The sequence below is a fragment of the Melanerpes formicivorus genome, unplaced genomic scaffold, assembly GCF_026170545.1.
Source record: "Melanerpes formicivorus ecotype bairdi unplaced genomic scaffold, bMelFor1.0.p_v2 SCAF_2, whole genome shotgun sequence".
In the NCBI taxonomy this organism is placed as follows: Eukaryota; Metazoa; Chordata; class Aves; order Piciformes; family Picidae; genus Melanerpes; species Melanerpes formicivorus.
Window position 1 is genome coordinate 31,744,034 of NW_027142354.1, and position 14,313 is coordinate 31,758,346.

The following is a 14,313-nucleotide window of genomic DNA, read 5'->3' on the forward strand; positions in this document are numbered from 1 at the left end:
TTTTAAATGAAGAGTAGACAAATAAATATCTAGGAGACAAAAAACACTAGTGATCAGAAAAACAAACAAAATACAACAACAAAGCCAAACAAGAAAAACAAACAAAAAAAACCCACAACACATCAACCAGTGAATTTCCACAGATGGCTATTGAAGGCTACATCCTTTACAGCTAAGTCTCTAGGACAGTCTCTCTTTAGTATGATTCTGTAGTGCAAAGTACAATTGCATTTTAGATACTATGCACAATGGAATAGGATAGAACAAAAGGAGTAAGGTAGGATTATTACTCAGGGTACTTTTTTAAGGAGACCTACCTGACAAACTATTTTAAATAAATAAATATACACAGGACAGAAGCTAACAGCCTTTAAAAGACAGATCCTAATTTTCCTAAAAAACACACTTAAAACATTTGGGAAAACTGTGGATCCTTTATCAAAACAATATTTAGAAGACCATGACATCTCTAGAAAATAGAGAAGGGAAAAAGCTTAACCTCAGGAATAGAATAGAATAGAATAGAATAGAATAGAATAGAATAGAATAGAATAGAATAGACCAGACCAGGTTGGAAGAGACCTTCAAGATCATCATGTCCAATCCATCAACCAATCCAACCCACCTAATCAACTAAACCATGGTACCAAGCACCCTATCAAGTCTCCTCCTGAACATCTCCAATGATGGCGATTCCACCACCTCCTCAGGCAGCCCATTCCAATGGATAATCACTCTCTCTGTATAGAACTTCTTCCTAACATCCAGCCTGAACCTCCCCCGGTGCAGCCTGAGACTGTGTCCTTTTGTTCTGGTGCTGGTTGCCTGGGAGAAGAGACCAACATCCGCCTGTCTACAACCTCCCTTCAGGTAGTTGTAGAGAGCAATAAGGTCACTCTTGAGCCTCCTCTTCTCCAGGCTAAGCAACTCCAGCTCCTTCAGCCTCCCCTCATAGGGCTTGTGTTCCAAACCCCTCACCAACTTTGTTGCCCTTCTCTGGACACGTTCCAGCAAGCGAACATCCTCCCTAAACTGAGGGGCCCAGAACTGGACACAGTACTCGAGGTGTGGCCTAACCAGTGCAGCATACAGGGGCAGAATGACCTCCCTGCTCCTGCTGGCCACACTGTTCTTGATGCAGGCCAGGATGCCATTGGCCCTCCTGGCTGCCTGGGCACACTGCAGGCTCATGTTCAGCCTACCATCGACCAGTACCCCCCAGGTCCCTCTCTGCCTGGCTGCTCTCCAGCCACTCTGACCCCAGCCTGTAGCACTGCATGGGGTTGTTGTGGCCAATGCGCAGAACCCAGAACTTGGATGTGTTAAATTTCATGCCATTGGACTCTGCCCATCTGTCCAGCCTGTCGAGGTCCCTCTGCAGAGTCTCTCTACCCTCCGCAGATCAACTCCTGCCCCCAGCTTGGTTTCGTCAGCAAATTTACTGATGATGGACTCAATGCCCTCATCCAGATCATCAATAAAGATGTTAAAGAGCACAGGGCCCAGCACTGATCCCTGGGGCACACCACTAGTGACTGGCCGCCAGCTGGATGTGGCACCATTCACCACCACTCTCTGGGCTCGGCCATCCAGCCAGTTCCTAACCCATCGCAGTGTGCTCCCATCCAAGCCATGGGCTGATAGCTTGGCCAGCAGTTTGCTATGGGGGACGGTGTCAAAGGCCTTGTTCAGGTCCAGGTAGACTACATCAACAGGTCTCCCCACATCCACCAGGCGGGTCACCTGATCATAGAAGGAGATCAGGTTGGTCAGGCAGGACCTGCCCTTCCTAATTCCATGCTGGCTGAGCCTGATCCCTTGGCCATCCTGTAAGTGCTGTGTGATTGCACTCAAGATGACCTGTTCCATGATCTTGCCTGGCACTGAGGTCAGGCTGACAGGCCTGTAATTCCCTGGCTCATCCAACCAGCCCTTCTTGTGGATGGGTTAATACACCCTTTAAGTTCAAAAGATATTAAACCAGCTATTTAACCAATTTAAAATTATTCGTGATATAAGACAGGGAAGCCCTTATTGGTTAAGGCCAAAAGCACCACAGGTAGTGGTAGTATTTAATTTCCATTCCTGAGGGAGTATTTGAAGTTTTATGCAAAAGAGAACTGTTTTTTGCAGAACTTTTGGAGTACATGTAAACAGATAATCTTTATTCACATTTTACACACACACAGAGTATACATGCTGGCAGTACCAAGCCTTATCCAAAGCATTCTTTCGTGAGCAAAGGTAACAATTTGTTTTTTCCACCCAGGCCTTTTCTACTTAGGTAGACAGAACTTACACACACTTGGAAGCAAACTACACCTTTGGCAAGACCACAGGATTACCCATGTCTCCTCACAAACAGCAGCTTTGGAGCCTTTCCAGCACAGTTAGCCCTGGCAGTGGGGCACTGCCTTTTCTAACAGTTTCTTCTGATCAGCTGCACAGCCACAGATGGTTATATAGGCTGCACCATATTGCCATGGGGTAAAAGGAAGTCTCATGAGAGACCTCATAAGAGAGGAAGTGGAAAGGCTAAGGAACATTAAGGAGTTGGAGAAAGACATGTGGAATCATACTGTGACCTCCTTGAGACAAGAAGCATTATTACAAAAACCTCACTATCAAAGGGATCTGGCATCCTTCCCCCACCAGGATGTAGGCAGGGTCCTGAAAATAAGTAGTGAATAGAAGTAAATTCCTATTAGAGAAGGCAAGCAAACCCTCTCCTTTCCCATCGTGCCTCATTAGGTGTCACTATGCAATAGATATGAGGTTCTAGAGGTGGAGAAGCAGTCAACAGACTATGTCAATTCCACCACACTGGAGAGTTCACAAACATCAAAAAGAACTATCTGCCACAGTATTACTAGTACTCCCATGAAGAAAAGGAGAGTCATAGTTGTAGGTAACTCTCTTCTGAAAGGAAAAGAGGGTCCGATATGCAGGGTAGTCTGTTGTCTCCCAGGAAACCAGATTAGAAATATCACCAGGAAAATCCCAAGGTTTGTGAGACCCTCAGAGTACTAAACCATGAGTACTCTTCCATGTGGGTGGTGAAGAAGGTGTAATAATACAAAAGCCATCTACTTTTATTTATATTTATTGTTCAATACAATGCTTACAGGCCTGAATTCATTTTGTATCTACTGAAATAAAAGTGTCACACCCACCACATTCTTGGAAATCCATCTGATGCTCAAAAGCATAAGAAACAGTGAGCATAGCCCCTACTGTTAGACAACTCCATGAGATTTAGTTTAAAGACTACATCTGTAAGTAGAATTACTTGTTTATATCTCTGCGTAATTGCAAACAGCCACAAAAAAACAAAGCCTGGTATGTGACAACTGTAGCACATTTAGACAGCTATACCTTCTGGAAGAAGGAGAGATTTCTGATCACAATGCTTAGGAGTGATGCCCAGGGTCCCTGGTGTCTTGAATTCCTGCTGCAGTCCTTCATCTTGCAGAAGCAGTAACATCTCTGTTAGTCAGTGACTTTTTTCTCAAAACTTGCAGAAGCACTTGAGTGCTCTACTCCTCTGGCAAGTCTCCAGACAGAATCCTCAACATTTACTCAATCTCATTTGAAAAAGAAAAAAAAAAAGTTATTTCTTCAAAATGAAAAAACAAACCTCCAAAACATAAGGTTTAGATCAAAATGTAAGGTAAGAGCTGACTTTCCCCACCATGAGAGGTTACACAATTATGCTGCATGGTACCTTCAGGGATGAAGATGATGTCCTTAAACCTTTCCAAATGCAGGTGTCCTACAACTCAGTAAATTACTTAACACTCCGAAGGACTTCATACATTTTCTTAGCAATTGTGCAAAGTAACCCTTTCTAGGATCTCAAACCAATTCTTTTCCAACAAAAACTCTTAACAAATGGTATTTGAACTTGCAAATAATAGCTGTGTTTTTTAATTAACATGTACCTGATCTTATTGCTTATTCTAGTTAAATGAAACAAAATATACTAAGTGATAGACAGAGGTCTATTATGGCTATATTATGGCTATTGACCAAACTTGCAACAGCAAATAAATCACATTTCACCTTTTTCTCCACAGAATTTTATTACAGAGAGTTATACCACTTTTTTAGTTCCTTTTCTTATCTGTCATTCCTGTACCTTCCATTACAGTGCTTTATTTACTATGTGTTGGCATAACACTAATTCTTATTTTAATTCTCTTATTCAGGAAATACAAAAGACCACAGCATAGAAAGACAGTTAAATGGCTGGAAAAGGAGTTATGACAGGTTATGGTCCTCTGCTAATGACATTATTCATCAGAAATGTTTCCTTGTACTTTGGGCACAGTAAGACCATAACACCTGTGTTTGTCTCCCCACTTCTACTGCAGTAGCATAACACTGAGTAACAGTCAGAGATTAAATTCTCACCAATTTTACAAAACTGGGCATTTGGGTAAAATGTGATTTCCCGACTACGGGAGAAGCAGCAGCAGCACAAACAGTATCCTCACTAGAAAATGAAGTTCAAGGAAAGGGATGGAAAGACTAAGAGAAGCTATGTCTGACTACTCTTCTTCAGGAAAAGGTTTGATCAAACTCCTATGTTCCTGGGTCCCAGGGAAGCCAACTGTTGCTTAAAGTAGAAGAGGCCAGGGTTCCATAGTTTAGCTACCCATGGAGCTGGCTTGTATTCCAGTACCTTTGGAACAACACAAGCTGGACGTTTATGAACTCCCACCCTCAACCATAGCTCCTGTAGCTTGTAAGCCTAGAATTCTGCACTTTAAAAACTTCTTACTTCAGCCACTGAAATAAAGTAATTCAGACTTATTTTTAAACAAATTATTACCTCTTGCACCTTTTCATGCCTGTCCCATCTGTTCTGAAAGTGTTAAATAAACCAGCTCACTAGCAGAAAGTTGAAGTGATTTTCTTTCTATATTTGGTGCTTACTTGTCAATCAAAAAATAAGACCAGAGGTTCAGAACAGTTTTATCTCATTCATGTATCTCAATATGAGATACATGAACTAGGAACTGAGTAGTGGAGGTCTCACTGATGTAGAAGATGGTGGTCTAACTTAGGCTCAGAAGATAGACTTCCCTCCCCATTACCCCACTAATTACAGGTTGCCCTTTACATTTGATAAAAGAACTGTGTGAGAAGATTGAAACAAATACATTCCAAGCTTTTGTCTCTTTTCCTTCTACAAAGAATTGGAAAACACTTAATTCAGTTACTATAAACTAAAACTAAAGTAAAAATGCAGGTTTTTTTTTCCCCTAATCACTTAAAAATCAAGTACTGTGACTGAATGCCATTTAGGACACATGGCTGGCTGCACCAATGGGTAATGACTCTTGAATCAAGGACATCTCAGATGCTAACATTCCAAATCTAATCTTATGTAAAGTGTCACAAATGTTATTGCTTGAACAGAGGATGGATCCCACATATCTGACATTCTTAAGCTCCACTACCTTAGACTTCAGAGGTAATACCTTACAGAGGTAATGTGTTGATTTAAGCTGACTGGCCCCATTAGAAGGGACAAGGGACACAGGATGGGGTTACAACCCCCCAATGGCACAGTGCCAGCTGGATTGTATATTCTACGCCATGCTCACATCATACTCATTGCATGACAAGGAATTAGGAGGAGCTTATGGGACTTGTAGTATATCTTATAACTTGTAAACCTTTCTGTTCTGGATTTTTGTGGGGTTTTCCCGGCTTTCAGGCAGGAGTATGTCCCTCCTTTTCCGGTTTTCAGCTGGAGTGGTTCACAGGTGGTTTGTGGTTTGCAGTTTGCATTTTGTATGCTCCCTGGATGCTGCAGACCCTGATATGTTTTGTTGTCTTTTGGGTAATCTGATATTCCTGCCAGAGAGTAGTAAATTGTCCTTATCTCAACTCTTCCTCTCAGGTCCTTTTCCTTCCCACCTGTATGGTGGGGAGGGACGCTTGTAAGAGGAGCTGTGCTAAACCAGGACAGGTATCTAGAGAGATTAAAAATTGTGGCCATTCAGGAAAACATGACTATTACTCCTTAACTATCCTTATCAGACATACATAACATTTATATATAGTAATTATATATATAGCTTTAATATGTAAATACATATATACATGTCTATAAAGTCCTCTAACAGAGACTTCACCAGTTCCCAATACCTATTGCTTCACTTGCATCCTCATAGATTAGCAAGAAATGGTTCCTAACACAATTAGATTTAACCTTTTACAGTGATAGACACTCAGGCTTTCTGGGTGTGACACTGGCATCTGTTCAATGGTCAGAACCTTTTGAATTTGTAATTTGTCATTTGGCTCTAGTTTGTATTTTCATCAGGTCATTCTACACACTCTTTGGTTAGCAGAAGTAATAGACCAAAAAAACGCAATAAAACCCAAAACCCACAGAGGAAATTCAACTAAATTCTTTGTTGTATACTTCCACTTCTGGAATCCTAATCCACTAATCTTTAACAGGTTTCCCTATTTTTTATCCAGTTCTTATTTTCCCTTTCCAACTAGCATTTTACCTAATACACTGATATAAACCAGCAAAACCACTAAGCAGAACCATGCAAACCACTTTTAAGCATACTGTGCAAGATCATGTGGTGAAAAAAAACACACATTTTTTTGCAAGTCAGATCACATTCTCTGAATAGCCACATTTTTAGAACAATGTGTGAATAAGGGCGGGCATAAATATATCACTTTTAAGTAAACACGTTAACAGGAAAAGCTTAAGCGAATAGTGGTGGCCTTATCTTTACAATAGTGATTTTCTTCTGTGAAGAGTTCTGTGTGGTTTTTTTTTCCATCTTATTTTTGCAAGAACTCCTGAATTATTTGTTCCAGTACTAAAGCAGAAATTAATATGTAATTACATCATCTTGACACTTCCCTTTTGCCAGTAATATCTAAGCTTTGACACACTGCAAATATTTATAAGGCATCAGTTATATTTGCAAATACAATTTATCAAGCCCACACTATCTAACATAACTGTTAATCACTTTTTCCACCAGATTTCATGTACTGCCAGAAGCAGACTGTATTAATCCCCTTATCCAAAATTTGTCAGTTTACAAATATATAATAAGCAGAAGTATTTATCATGTAAGGAAACATTCCAGGTTCAAAACCCAAGAAAATTTAAAGATACCTCAAATAATAGTTTAAAAATATATAATTTTAATAAGTTACAATATAGCAGTCTTCCCTTTCAGAAGTCTGAAAGCTGTATACCAGGTATTGTTCAAGATCTTCCTTCCTATGTTTAATACTCAGCTTCCCTATCACCTTTTACACATATGAACTTACGCACATACAGTCAGACAATTTAACATGTATTAGTTGTTATGGTCAAATTTTATCTCCTAACAAAATCCCAAAGTATAGCTTAACAATTAGCTAACTGGAGAAGAGACTTGCATGAGAAGTGCCTTACCCCACCACCTCAGTAGAATGAGCTAAAACATGGCACATGAAAGGATCCTTCAAGTGCCTTCCTCCTATGAAGCCTCTTATTGTTCTTTCTTCCATAACTTTTCAGACATTTAAGCCTGTTTAGCCTGAATCTTAATGAGGGTCTCACAACTTCAACCCAACACTTCTCCTTCCTTGCACCATTTTTCAGATGGTAAAAACTTCCACCAGGCCTTAGCGCACTTTGCGTATCAAGGCCTCAGTTTCACTGTCCTTGCACTGCTTACTGCTATGTGAATCTTAAGTAATGATAAGGTGTTTAAGAGAGTTTCCCAAATATATGCCCCAGTGCTGCTGAAGAGCAATCTCTACTAGAGAAGATGAAGACATGAAAACTTAAAATTTGAGATTAGGTTTATGATCCCACATCATGAGTATGCAACAGAAGCACATATATGCATGTGACCTTAGTTTGTAAAATAGAATCTGACAGTACCATGTTGGAGACTGTGTAAACAAAATGCATGGCAGACAATGGGCAAAAAAACACACATATACATATGCATATCTACATTCCTATTAATTAATATCCATGGTTATAGCCAACTCCACACTTTGCTTCATACTGTATTTTCATGTGTACCACAATCAATTAGCTGCAGTTCAAGCAGCTTGATTAGGTTTTCTCTCCTAGTGTTTTCTAGAAGTGATTCCTGGTGGCTTGTATAAATTAAAGCAGCATTTTACAGGAACGACAGATTTATAACTTTAATAAGACTGTCCTCCTTCCTGCATTAGAGTACACAACAAATCAGGTTAAGCAAGCTGGTATCAAATCTAAAGCCAAACATTTTTTGAGCCAAACTTTCTATCTCTGAAGAGCTTCATGCTTATTTTCAGGACATTAAATTATAGATAAGCAAAGAAACTCTTTTTCTAACTCAGTCACAGTATATGCAATAACAGCTAAGGCAGATTTTCTCTTTCATTAACATCATAATCCTTTAAAATCACTTACCTTCTCCTCTCTAGAATCCAGATAAACAGTCACTAAGGACAACTCCACAATTTCTATTGATTTCAGATGAAATAAAAAATTTCTCTGAAAACAAACTGTCAAAACCAGACAAAAATCATCAGAAGAACACACAAACTCCTAAGTTTACTAAACTGGCATTATTTAAGCAAATTAGACATTTCAACAAATAAACTGCAATGCATTCTGTTCTGACAAAGTTTCCTCAAAGGATCTGAAATGATAGAGACAACAATCTCAAAGAAGCCTGGAAGAAAGTAGGCATGTGACAAGCATGGTTCGTTATGAGCAACAACCTTCCTTAAACAAGCTATATGAAAGAAGGAAGGAGAAAAAACTAATTTACCAATCTTTCCTGTTCTAAGGTAGAACAGCAGTAGTATCAGCAGTATCATTGTGTTCAGGAGGAGACTTGATGGGGTGCTTGGTGCCATGGTGTAGTTGTTTAGGTGGGTTGGATTGGTTGATGGGTTGGACGCGCTGATCTTGAAGGTCTCTTCCAATCTGGTCTATTCTATGCAATTATTTACAAAGGAGCAACAATACCTTTGTGCCCTACCCCACAAATACTGTAAGCATCAGTTTTCACACTTAATGATATCATATGGTGAGTTAATGAAGAAGTGTCTTGAACTTTCTTGTTTAAGATGTCCAGTTTACTATGTAATATGTACATATCTGATGACTCATACAGACAGAAGAAAAAGAGATTCTCCAGGTTAGTTAGTTATCATGCTTCTTCCACTGGACACCTTAGCCTATACACCATCGTATTACTACGCAAAGTAAAACAGTCTTAACAGGAAAAAAACCACACACACAAACAGTTGTGTGTACATGAACAGAAGTATCTTTTGTTCCCTGAATAGCCTACAAGTTAGGCCACCCTCCAACACATCTGTGCCAAATGCAAACTTATTCCCAGTTCTCTGATGAGTGTCTCCTGATCAGAGAAAAAACACATTCTTTTCTTTAAGTGATGTGAGCCAGGAATGCTGCAACTCCAAAACATTTAGTTGAATTGCTTCATTTCACTTGCAATTAACTACTAAACAAGAAAATGCAATTTTTTAATGAACAAAGTTTCTCTTTAACAAAGATCCTGCACAGTCCTAACATTAAATCCATAGTCCTAGTTAAGATATACCCAGTCTTCAGTCAGCCACAATTCAAACATGAGATACAATCTATAGCAAATATCCTGACAAGGAAAACTATTTGAAAACCATACAAAACTCCCACTCTAATTACAATGGAATTAATTTCTTTATTGTAAATCACATTTTGTAAGATCTGATTTTCATGGTACTGTTTCTGATCCAAGTAAATAAAAAATTTACCGTGGAAGGATGCTTACCTAAGTGCTTTAGAGTGAGCTCATGTATCTAGGCAAAGCACAGCCATCTGCAGAAGGTAAATAACAGATGTTATTTTACCTTCTTCTCAACTACTACTGCATGTGTTGACTTTGCCCATATAGAGCCTTACAGATTTGCTCCGCATGATGCTCTTTTTGAGAAGGGGAAGGAGCAACAGCAACGTGGACGGTGAGGCCCCGCAGCTCTCCTTACGTCTTTTGACAAAGTTGCTCCTCCTCTAGCGAGGCTCAAGACAGCGATAAGACACCGCGCTTACCGAGGCAGAGTAACGCAGTCTAGTGGAATAAATATAAAACACCAGTGCAACGCCTCAACTCAATGGCAGCTACAGCGCGCAGCTCCACACGCCTCCCACTTCCCGCAGGCGCGCTGCACTGGACACGCAGGGACAGCCGAGATAGTGGCACTCCCGGTTTAGGACTCGCAGCGTCAGGGAGGGAAGGACACACGTACTTGTAGCCCTGATAGGCAGGAGGGTACCACCGGCCACTGAGAAGACCTGAGAGGACCTGACCGCACACCACCCGCTCCTACCCACCCAACAAGCCACAGCGCTTCCAACACCCGTAACAGCAACACCCCAGCCAGGGCAAAGGCTACTCCGCCCCCATCACGCAAGCGCCGCCGCCAGACGGCCGTAGAGTGCGCGCGCCTGCGTGCGCCGTCCCCTTTCGTCCCCCCGCGCACAGGCGGAAGTTGAGAACGCGCGCGGCGGCTCGTTTGTGGGGCTGCGTTTCCTCCCCGCCGAGCGGGAACCCTTCCAGCCATTCCCCTACTTCTCCCCCCCCCACCCCCTCTTCACGCCCAACGGTGCCGGTTGAGAGCGCTGCGGCAGCAGACGGGCCCCGAAGACGGATGGCGGGGGGGTGGCCGGGGGTGGGCGCGGCGCTGGGCGCGGCGCTGCTCGCGAGGCTGGGCCTGGTGCTGTACGGCCTGCACCAGGACGGGGCCATGCGGGTACGTTACACCGACGTCGATTACCGGGTCTTCACCGACGCGGCGCGGCTGGTGACCGAGGGGCGGTCGCCCTACGGACGAGCCACCTACCGCTACACCCCGCTCGTGGCTTGGCTCCTGACTCCCAACGTCTACCTCGCTGAGGTCTTCGGGAAACTGCTCTTCGTGGCGGGGGACTTGGCGGCTGCTGTCGTCGCCTACCAGATCTTGCGGCACCGCGGTGCCGCCGCTGGTCAGGCTTGCGGGTGCTGCGCCGCCGCCTGGCTCTTTAACCCTCTACCCATGGCCGTCTCTAGCCGGGGCAATGCAGAGGCCGTAGTCGCGCTGCTGGTGCTCTCTACTCTCTACTTTGTGGAGCGGGGGAACGTAGGGAAAGCCGCAGTCTGCTATGGGCTGTCGGTGCACATGAAAATATACCCACTGACCTACGCGCTGCCGATAGTGCTCCATCTGCAGAGCAAACGCTGCAGCGGCGAAGGGGCAGTGGAGCTGGGGAGTGACAAAAAAGCAAAGTTTACGTTCGTAGCATACCTGTGTCAGCTTTTCGTCAAGATGCTGAACCGCAATGTGCTGGTTTTTGGAACAGTTGCTGGATCTATGCTGGCTGCCTTGACTGTTGCATTTTATAACCTCTATGGCTGGGAGTTTTTGGAGCATGCCTACCTCTACCACCTGACTAGGAGGGATAGCCGTCATAATTTCTCTCCCTATTTCTACATGTTGTACCTAACTGCAGAGAGCAAATGGAGTTTTGTTCTTGGGCTTGCAGCTTTCCTACCCCAGCTGCTTATGCTCCTGGTTGTGTCCTTAGCATTTTACAGAGATCTTCCCTTCTGTTGTTTCCTACACACTGCTATTTTTGTGAGTTTTAACAAAGTATGCACATCCCAGTACTTTGTCTGGTATCTCTGCCTTTTGCCCCTCATAATGCCTAGTGTTAAGATGTCCTGGCGGCGTAGTACGCTGCTTCTCTTCCTGTGGTTTGTTGGACAAGGCCTGTGGCTTGCATCTGCCTACTTTCTGGAGTTCAAGGGATATAACACATTTTTATTCATATGGTTGGCAGGCTTGCTTTTCCTTTTAATTAATAGTTTCATAATTGTTCAAATTATTTCACATTATCAGAAAGATGCAATAGTTGCAAAAAAACAACAGTAATAAACAATCCAAAATCCAGAAACAGCCCTACTGTCCTTGGACAAGAATTTTCATATCACCAGCACTGTCTCTATTGTAAATGCATGTACCTTGTAGCATGAATGTATATAAACTACACTGTTTCAGACCTGTGAGGGCACTGATGTGTCTTAGTTGCCCTGCATATTCCCAGTGGGTGCAGTTATACCTGTCACCCATGTAGTCCCTGAAACTGGCTTGTAACCTTTCTGGCATTGTTTCCAACCCTGTTTTCTGCTGCTCCTGGCTGGACTGATCCATCCCAGGGTAATGAGGGAAGTGGCAGATGAGCTGGCCGAGCTGCTCTCCATTTTTCAACAGTCCTGACTCACTGGAGAGGTCCCAGATGACTGGAAGGTGGCCAATGTGATGGCAATCCACAAGAATGGCCAGAAGGAGGAGCCAGGGAATTACAGGCCTGTCAGCCTGACTTCAGTGCCAGGCAAGACTATGAAACAGATCATCTTGATCTGACTTAACAGGATGGCCACGGGATCAGGCCCAGCCAGCATGGATTTAGGAGGGGCAGGTCCTGCCTGACCAGCCTGATCTCCTTTTATGATCAGGTGACCTGCCTGGTGGATGTGGAGAAGGCTGTGGATGTAGTCTACCTGGACTTCAGCAAGGCCTTTGACACCATCACACATAGCAAACTCCTGGCAAAGCTGTCAACCCACGGCTTGGACAGCAGCACTTTATGCTGGGTTAGGAACTGGCTGGAGGGCCAAGCCCAGAGAGTGATGGTAAATGGTGCCACACCCAGCTGGCACCAGTCAGTAGTGGTGTCCCCCAGGGATCAGTGCTGGGCCCCATCCTGTTCAATATCTCTGTTGATGATATGGATAAGGGGATTCAGTTCATCATCAGTAAATTCGCAGATGATACCAAGCTGGGGGCAGGTACTGATGTGTTAGAGGGTAGGAGGGTTCTGCAGAGGGACCTTGACAGGCTGGACAGATGGGCAGAGTTCAGTGGCATGAGATTTAACACATCCAAGTGCCGGGTTCTGCACATTGGCCACAACAACCCCATGCAGTGCTACAGGCTGGGAGTGACCGGAGAGCGGCCAGGCAGAAAGGGACCTGGGGGTACTGGTTGACAGTAGGCTGAACATGAGCCAGCAGTGTGCCCAGGTGGCCAAGAAGGCCAATGGCATCCTGGCCTGCATCAGAAATAGTGTGGCCAGCAGGAGCAGGGAAGTCATTCTGCCTCTGTACTCAGCACTGGTTAGGCTACACCTTGAGTATTGTGTCCAGTTCTGGGCCCCTCAGTTTAGGAAAGATGTTGACTTGCTGGAACGTGTCCAGAGAAGGACAATGAGGCTGGTGAGAGGCCTTGAGCACTAGCCCTATGAGAAGCAGCTGAGGGAGCTGGGGTTGCTTAGCCTGGAGAAGAGGAGGCTCCGGGGAGACCTTACTGCCTTCTACAGCTACCTGAGGGGAGGTTGTAGACAGATGGGGGTTGGTCTCTTTTCCCAGGCAACCAGTGACAGGAGAGGACAGAGTCTCAAGCTGTGCCAGGGGAAGTTTAGGCTGGATGTTAGGAAGAAGTTCTTCACAGAAAGAGTGATTGGCCATTGGAATAGGCTGCCCAAGGAGGTGGTGGAGTCACCATCCCTGGAAGTATTTAAAATAAGACTGGATGAGGCACTAAGTGCCATGGTTTAGTTGATTAGATGGTGCTGAGTGACATATTGGACTTGATGATTTTGAAGGTCTTTTCCAGCCTGGTTAATTCTGTGATTCTGTGGAAGGATTCTAGACTGGTTCTTCACTCACCATGTCTGAGTCTTTATTACCAGCACCTATCTCCCACATGCCATCTTCAGACATAGTGTGACTGCACCCTGGTCAGTGAGGGTATAACCTATAATGTGGTCATCCTCAGTTCCTTCTACCCCTTCATGGAACAGCTCCAATCTTCTTACTCCTCAGCATCCACTTCCTCACCATTACTTTGCTTCTTGAGGACTGGCTTTTTCTCTAAAAAAGCATGGATTATAAAGGCATGTTGGAGTTCCACAGTCCTGTACATTACAGTAAGTGGGTGGGATGTTCTACAAGAATGAAGGCAATGAATTAACTTCATAGATACACTGTTGGGTATTTTTCTTGTCTTTTCACAATAACAGTTTTGTGGATTGTACTGGATCTTTCTTCAGGAAATAGGAGAAAAAAGTGGTTATTTCATACAAGTCATTGACTCCTTGAAAGTTGTAATTTATTTTGGAACTCAGATGTCCATTCTTGTTCAGATACTTTTACCTTTCCAGTGCTGTTTGATTTTTTTAACAGATTTATGCTTGTTATGAAGGAAGACTTTTCCAAATACTTGTCTTGG

At 43.4% G+C, this 14,313-nt stretch overlaps 2 protein-coding genes across 10 annotated transcripts in view; one reads left to right on the forward strand and one right to left on the reverse strand.

Moving 5' to 3' along the window:
- Positions 1 to 10,987, reverse strand: part of RGS7 (regulator of G protein signaling 7) — a 315,923-nt gene extending 304,936 nt beyond the window's left edge. For 8 of the 9 annotated variants that reach the window (XM_068155236.1, XM_068155265.1, XM_068155301.1 and 5 more), the window contains exons 1-3: positions 9,819 to 10,353; positions 8,444 to 8,538; positions 3,376 to 3,584 (exon numbers count right to left, since the gene is read on the reverse strand). In XM_068155236.1, the coding sequence (XP_068011337.1) occupies positions 3,376 to 3,465 (90 nt within the window). In that variant the 5' untranslated portion in view covers positions 3,466 to 3,584; positions 8,444 to 8,538; positions 9,819 to 10,353. Of the gene's footprint in view, positions 1 to 3,375; positions 3,585 to 8,443; positions 8,539 to 9,818; positions 10,354 to 10,887 lie in introns of those variants that run through there. The other variant, XM_068155272.1, reaches the window with a different exon arrangement.
- On the forward strand, positions 10,515 to 12,082 carry PIGM (phosphatidylinositol glycan anchor biosynthesis class M). Its single transcript, XM_068155322.1, has one exon. The coding sequence runs from the start codon at positions 10,696 to 10,698 to the stop codon at positions 11,953 to 11,955; it is 1,260 nt and encodes a 419-aa protein (XP_068011423.1). The 5' UTR covers positions 10,515 to 10,695; the 3' UTR covers positions 11,956 to 12,082.
- Positions 12,083 to 14,313: the final 2,231 nt, after the last annotated feature.

What these genes read in the sequence shown, in the direction of transcription:
- PIGM (XM_068155322.1), top strand. Translation starts at nt 10,696, where the DNA reads ATGGCGGGGGGGTGGCCGGGGGTGGGCGCGGCGCTGGGCGCGGCGCTG.